The sequence below is a fragment of the Diadema antillarum genome, unplaced genomic scaffold (assembly GCF_040938485.1).
Source record: "Diadema antillarum isolate AM-2024a unplaced genomic scaffold, OU_Dant_1.0 scf00000139, whole genome shotgun sequence".
NCBI lineage: Eukaryota > Metazoa > Echinodermata > Echinoidea > Diadematoida > Diadematidae > Diadema > Diadema antillarum.
The window spans coordinates 3,650,001-3,657,083 of record NW_027271028.1 but is presented as its reverse complement, the minus strand read 5'-3'; the positions used below and the strand labels follow the sequence as shown (position 1 = coordinate 3,657,083).

Sequence of the window (7,083 nt, the reverse complement as noted above, 5' to 3'; positions counted from 1 at the left end):
ATCATCATAAAAGGTCTTCAAAACGGCAGCAACGGTTGAAGGTACTTGAATGATTTTTCTTTTTTTCCTGTAACAATTGCATGATGAACATTATATATAGATAGATAGTACTTCAAACAAACTTTGAGTATCTTAAGTATTTCATTTTTTCTAATATATTTCAGTACACACGAAAATGACAATCATAATCTATTTACAAGTAACAAATATGTAACTCAAAAATTTGAGCTACGTCCATGTGAATCATTCATATAACAAACGTATACGATTATCTATCTATATAAAACGACACTAAATATTGTGGAAAAAACGTTTGCATCACGCATACGGGAGCTTGAAGCTTAATACAAAACACGCTGCAGCATTTTGGGGGTACACGCTCGCTTTACAAATACTAGAGTCAAAAATCTACATACAAAATTTCCTGTGAATGCCGTTGATGCATACTCTCTCGATATTGTCATTAAAGTCTTTGTCAAGCCTGTTAGAGAGACCGGGACGTCGCGATGGGCAAAAATTCCTAGCTTTATATCCATTCAATTAAAAAAAAAAATACCAGAAGTAGTATCGTCATAGCTGTGAGAATATGGAATCACGAAAAAACAAAAAGAAGTTTGGGTACTAAGAGGCAATTTTTGTTGTTTAAAAGAACGAAACATGTTTTGTTTACACAGAATCACGATTCGGTCGAAGTATAAGCGTAAGACTATACCACTTTGAACTGTTAAAATTCATGTACATGCTACACTCAACTATGCAGAAAAACCATGTAATGATTGATAATATGACTGTTTCCCCCGTTTTTAGGCTTCATACACACGCCTTGGTCACGTGACTACATCGCCACGCAACATACCGGTGGACGTGGCTTGCAGACGAGCTGCAAAACGAGTAATTTCATTGGCAGAATACTTGCGGTGAGATGCACTGGCAGACGCGGGCACTAACATCATGCCAGTTTAGAATCAGTCAAAACGTAACAAACCTTTCTCAAAGTATATTCTATACGAAGACACAAATAAAAAAAAACAAACAAGTTGAACGACAACGAATGCACTAAATACACAATGTTTAAAAAGTCAACGTTGCATTTACCAACAGTGTTTTCTAACGTTTTACAACATATTGAAAGGGAACGGATTTCATGGATTGTGTTTCTGACCGTTTTCCGACGCTTATCGTGTACTATGTTCACTAGAACAAAAAGTGGTGACATGTCTTTGATATTAACGTCTATTAGCCTAATCTTGATGGCAGAACTATTTACCATGGAGATTAAACGTGAGTACTTAGACATTTAAAGTGTAGACACGTGTTTTCTGTATTGGATGGTTCCACACTGGAGGGATAATTTAAAGACACGTCTCTGAGATGTGTGCCATCCGATGTTACATCAGTTAACATTGAAGGTTAACATTGACGCGTCGAATTCTTTGTCGTCAAAAGATTTGGTCCTGTTTGACACATCATTCTTTTTTGATTAATCCAAAAGTTTTCAACGGTGGCAGTATTCTGGGAATAGGGGTTGGGAATTTAAGAGGAGGTCATTGGAAAACACGTTATAGGAGCCCCTGCACTGCTTATTGGATAAATATATATATATATTTTACTTGTATCATTCCCATGTCGTCCCTAACTTGTTCTTTTACAACTTCACTGACTCTCGAAGAACTTTAGAGCATACATCGTCATCGTTTGATTGTTCGTTCGTTTTCAAATCGTGCACAAACACAGAGACTGGACGACCCCGCCAGCCTGATTGGTTTTAATGTCGAATCCACATGAATTGATCTTGTTCCTAGGACTTGTGACCTCTTGAACATATTTTACCCCATAAGTTTGTAAAAAAAAAATCACACGACTATGAACTTGTTGGCAGCTTGTGTACGTTGCTTAGTTTCGTTTTTCGACACGTTCATACAACCTATACTACTATTGAGTTACAAAATATGTAATACAGCTAATATCATAAAAAAAAGAGAGAAACAGAGTAAAATCAGTATGGAATGCACACGTATGATACAAATCTGGGGAGTGAAATAATGCTAGTAAATATTGGGTCAGGCGAGAGATATCTTATCCATCCCACGGGGAAGAGTGGAAGAGGGAAATAGAAGGAGAGATAGAGAAAAGACAGAGATACAGGAACAAGATCAGACGGGCGAGTTTCATTTTTTCTTCTTTTCGGGCGTTCTGCCAGATAACAATGCTTGATCTCCCCGTGTCCCGTATCCTCTGGTAACAGCACAGGTCACGGGCAAATCTTCGGCGAGTCTTCATCCGTCCTTGGTACAATGTATTACTGGGTCCTCTAACGGAACACTAAGTGGTAATAGTAATCGATCTATAACAACTATAAAAACAACTGCTCTGAACGTTAATCGTTCCAATGTCCCGTCTCTGATTTTGACTGTCCACTTGAGTTATGAAGAGGACAGACACGGCAAGGGGAGACGTCTTTCATTTATAACTCTTCTGGTGTGTATTATATAATGTCCTCTGCAATTCGTTACCATGGTGACTACCACCAGTACTGTCATCTCGGAAATATGCAAATGAACTTCGCCTACGTCAGATAGTTCTCTTCATCTCCGCGGCCGCATACACACAAGTTATACTTCTACTTTGAACACTCGGCCCCACTCTGCCGGGCGTACAAAGTCACGATAGATGAATTTACTTTTTGGCATGTGTACAGTAGATTCTGTCAGTACAAACTGTTATTTTCTTTTTTTCACCACGTTCGCTGCTCCCTGCTTCCATCATTGTCATTGCATGGTCATGTAGGGCCAGCTAAAGGAACTGCCCGAGAGCAGCATATCGCGAATGAGAGTTTCGATCGGGGTCTTGCCGACGAGCCGAACGAAGAATAATTGTTCGATGACATGCGACGAGACTGTCCGAAGGGAGGGGAGTCGGAGGAGGAGCTTGCCGAAGCGGTTCGGCTGGTTCGGGTACTGACTTCGGACGTATTCCTCCAGAGCACACTGCGACTTCTCCTGAAGAGCTTCAATATGGGCGGCATCTGAGAGTCCACACGCATCTGCGAAAACACGAAGAAGGAGAAATCACTTTAGCAGTGGTAGGTATGTGTAACTCAATTTATTTGACATTTAAATTGGTGTGGATCGGTAATCAAAGGGAGATTCTAGTTCAAAGGCAGAAGTCGTTGTAAGAAACTCAAAGCAACACATAAAGTGGAGTTTAAGGCAAATCGGACAAGTAATGAGGTAATTTTGACATGGCGTCATTTGGGACCCTTCCAGCAACCGCTCTGGTCCCACGACTTTCACTCTGTTGCTTAAGATTGTTACAAACCAGGATGAAGAATAAGACTTTAAATGAATTACTACCAAAACAGAGAAAGAAATAGACATTACAATTGTTCTTTTTCTTGAAGAATGTGCCATGACATCACGGTTTGATGAGCCAATCAAAGACCAAAACACGCCGCCCTTCGAGAAGACAAAGGCATAGGCACTGACATGGCAGTCACAAAACAATAGTGTGTTTTACGCTTGTGACGTCATGTTCTTCTCTTTCGAGAATTGACGGCGTTCAAACGTCATCACGTTAAAGTTTCCACAACCATGAATATGCATATGCAATATCAACAACTCATGATGTGAGAGACTTATATATTCACTGGCGCTTTCAGTCCGAATGTCAAGAGTAATATAATCATGTACCTTTTTAGATAAAATTGAAAAAAAAAAACCCTTCGGGTGACTTGGTATACTCTTTTTTTTTCTGTATACATTTGCTAACATTCGAAAGCCTATTTTCGGATTCATGCGCAGTTCATGAAATACCTAACCAATAATCATGCCTTTTTAACTCGACAGCGAAAATAATATTCTATACCTAACCTAAGAAAATAACGTATTTGTACGTTTACACTTTTTGAAGTCAAACGCAATATAATCGTCTTCTGGATTTAAATTATACATTGTACTGAACCATACAAAAAGGCCGTTGGCCACAATCAGTACAACCATGATCTCTACATACGCTTATTAATGCGATTGATTTTTATACACATGCTCACACACCCGAACATATGCATGTATATACATACACACTTTTCCCATTTGCAATCCCAACCTCACACACACACACACACACACACACACACACACACACACACACACACACACATACTGGCAAGTGGCGTCACAACAAAGCCACCGATGGCGCTCGTTAATCATCACACACTTGACATTCAGCAATGTAATTTTCTATAGACGGAAATCAGGCTAGCGTGGTGCAATTTGTTTGCAGGCCCAGGTTCGACGAAGACGGCGCAAAGGAAAAATACACACACACAAAAAAATCGATGACAAAAGCGCGGCGGATACAGGTATACACAGCGGCGCGGTGAACAATGGGAGCGCACTGATATTTATTGTGCCCCCCTTCAGCTCTAGCTGCAAAAGGTTATGAAGGGCACACAAAGCGGGTGAAAAAGTGCATGATAGGGCACTGCTGTGGTCTTTGACCCTGGTTCGATAATGCGAGCTGGAGTGTTTGCATTTACGAGCGGGGAAAAAAAGTCTCGATTCAAATAGATATGTGTATTTTTATTGCATCCCCGCAGCACAAACAGGCCTGGTTAAATATGTCTCATCATTTTTTTTTCCTCTCTCTCTCTTCCACTGGCTTTATGATGGTGTTTGCACGTACTTCATCTGGCCTGGCATTTCTGCCCCGCGAATAAGTAACATATTACCGACGATAACGCAATACAATTTGCGTGTACATAATTATATGATCGGAAAATTTTTCCTATATTATGGAGGAGCCGTATATTACCGAGCGCATATAGCATAATGAGGATTGATGCGTTAGAGACTTCATAATCATATCCATCTCTATACCTATATATATATATATATATATATATATATATATATATATACATAATACATACATATATATATATATATATATATATATATATATAGACTTGTTTTCACTACATACACCATTTTTATAAAATGTCATAATTTGATATTTATAGATCATTCACCCTGTGCACAGTCGAATGTATGCCTATGATATAATCCTGACTTATTTTGTGTTATGTTTTGTTGGAAAAAAAGAACGAAACAATTGAATTGAATTGAATATCATCCATAGGACCATGTATGTATGTATGTATGTATGTATTGGCAAACACTTATGATATATTGGCCTATAATTAACAAATTATCGCTTTTCTATACAATAATGATTATAGATGCTTTCCGTATTGGGGATGATATCATAATAAGCACAATAAAAATGTTCTCATTTCCTTTCTGTTTCATGTACCTGACGAAGACCTAACTCTCAGATTAGAGTACAACAATGTGGCCAGCGGCACCTATTTCGTCAACAGCACATTCGCATTTACTTGCACATTAACTGTTTCTTACAAACAAACAAGCAAGCAAGCAAACACATCAAATAAATTCTCAGGAAATCAAAACTATGAAAATAGTTGTGCCTATCTGGAACTCGTTAATCCAATAGGGGTACTCGAAAGACATTCCATGACGAAGTACCATAAATGCGACCATGAATAGATCTATTACCTTCAAACAGAAAAATGCAATCACGTCACTTCACTTTTTTTTTAAAAATCAGTAACTAATAACAGTGCGTATCGTCCTAATGAATATTCATAGAAGTGAATACTCCGATACTAAACGGACGTACTATACAAATTCACAAGCAATTACTTTCTGAATTTACAGTTGCACTCGTCTTTCATGATTAACTTCCATTGTAAAAAGAAGAAAACATGCAAACAAAGAAAGAATCAGTGTATTACAGTTATAACTAAACATCTCAACCATTTTGAATGGTCAAGATGCGTAAAATATAAAGAGAATGTCAGAAAAGGGTTACAAAGGTCTTTATTTACATGCTGAACCAGATACACACACTTATTATTATCATTATTATTATTATTATTATTATTATTATTATTATTATTATTATTATTATTATCATTATCATTATTATTATCATTATCATTATTATTATTACTATTATTATTATTATTATTATTATCATCATTACTGTACACAAATAAATGCATTTGTACTTCTGTGTATGTACATGCATAGGAATATATATATATATATATATATATATATAGGGCCTACTACTAAGTTAATATTTGGATACATAAATAGGACATGTACAGATCCCTCGTACACAATGCCGCTTCTCATATCATTTCATCTAATCGACTGACCAACATTTTCAATACTCAAAGTGTATGGCTACATCACCGATGAATCGACATCTACTTTGGTGACGCTTTATGTTGCAAATTCTGCAAATCCACATAACACTCAGTAGATATTATGTTTTTTCTCGTAAACGTTGTTTATTCTGTTGTAATTATTCAGCAAAAACTATTGAGTAATACCACACAGCTGTCAGAACAATGATTTAAAGGAACGCATGGTTTTAGTGTCTGTTCCCGTCAGGGACCATTTATCTCTATTTTCGTGGAATTTTAGCTTATCATGTCTACTCTGCACATCTTGCACTTAGTCACATGCTCGTAGGCTTTGGACAGAGACCTCAAAAAAATCTCGGAGTTGGATAGGTTCGATCTATGAATTACTTCACATCTACGACAAATCGTTGTGTAAACCTTGGACCGCATTCTAAGAAACGCTCTTACAGGGTGTTGCACACACATTATTTTCAAACCCAATCCACGCTTAACATCTGGGCCCCGTTTTATCAAAAGATATAATCGATTATAAATTTCCTTACAACACATGCAGGGTGCCATAGACTTATAATAGAAACCAACTATATAATCAGTATAACTCTTCATAAAAGATGGCCCTGATTTTATTAAGGCATTCTCGGATGTCGAGTGCGACACGGCTGTCATGATCGGAGTCCAGTACAAAATCAACTTCGACGACTGGACGGGCTATGGATGATTCTAGTACTTTACCATCAGACTGCAGACAAAATTTGCCAGACTTAAACCCCCTAACGACTACTACACAGAAATACAATTGGTATAATTTGCAGTACACTTTTTGGAGGTAATAATGTCAAGAGTTAATA

General features: G+C 37.6%; 1 protein-coding gene across 2 annotated transcripts in view; it reads right to left on the bottom strand.

Annotated features, from left to right (window-relative positions):
- Window positions 1–242: 242 nt before the first annotated feature.
- LOC139721198 (nuclear receptor subfamily 2 group F member 1-B-like) overlaps window positions 243–7,083 on the bottom strand; it is a 154,911-nt gene continuing 148,070 nt past the window's right edge. For both annotated transcript variants that reach the window (XM_071632525.1, XM_071632527.1), the window contains one exon: window positions 243–3,043. In XM_071632525.1, coding sequence (XP_071488626.1) covers window positions 2,769–3,043 — 275 coding nt within the window. In that variant the 3' untranslated portion in view covers window positions 243–2,768. The remainder of the gene's footprint in view (window positions 3,044–7,083) is intronic.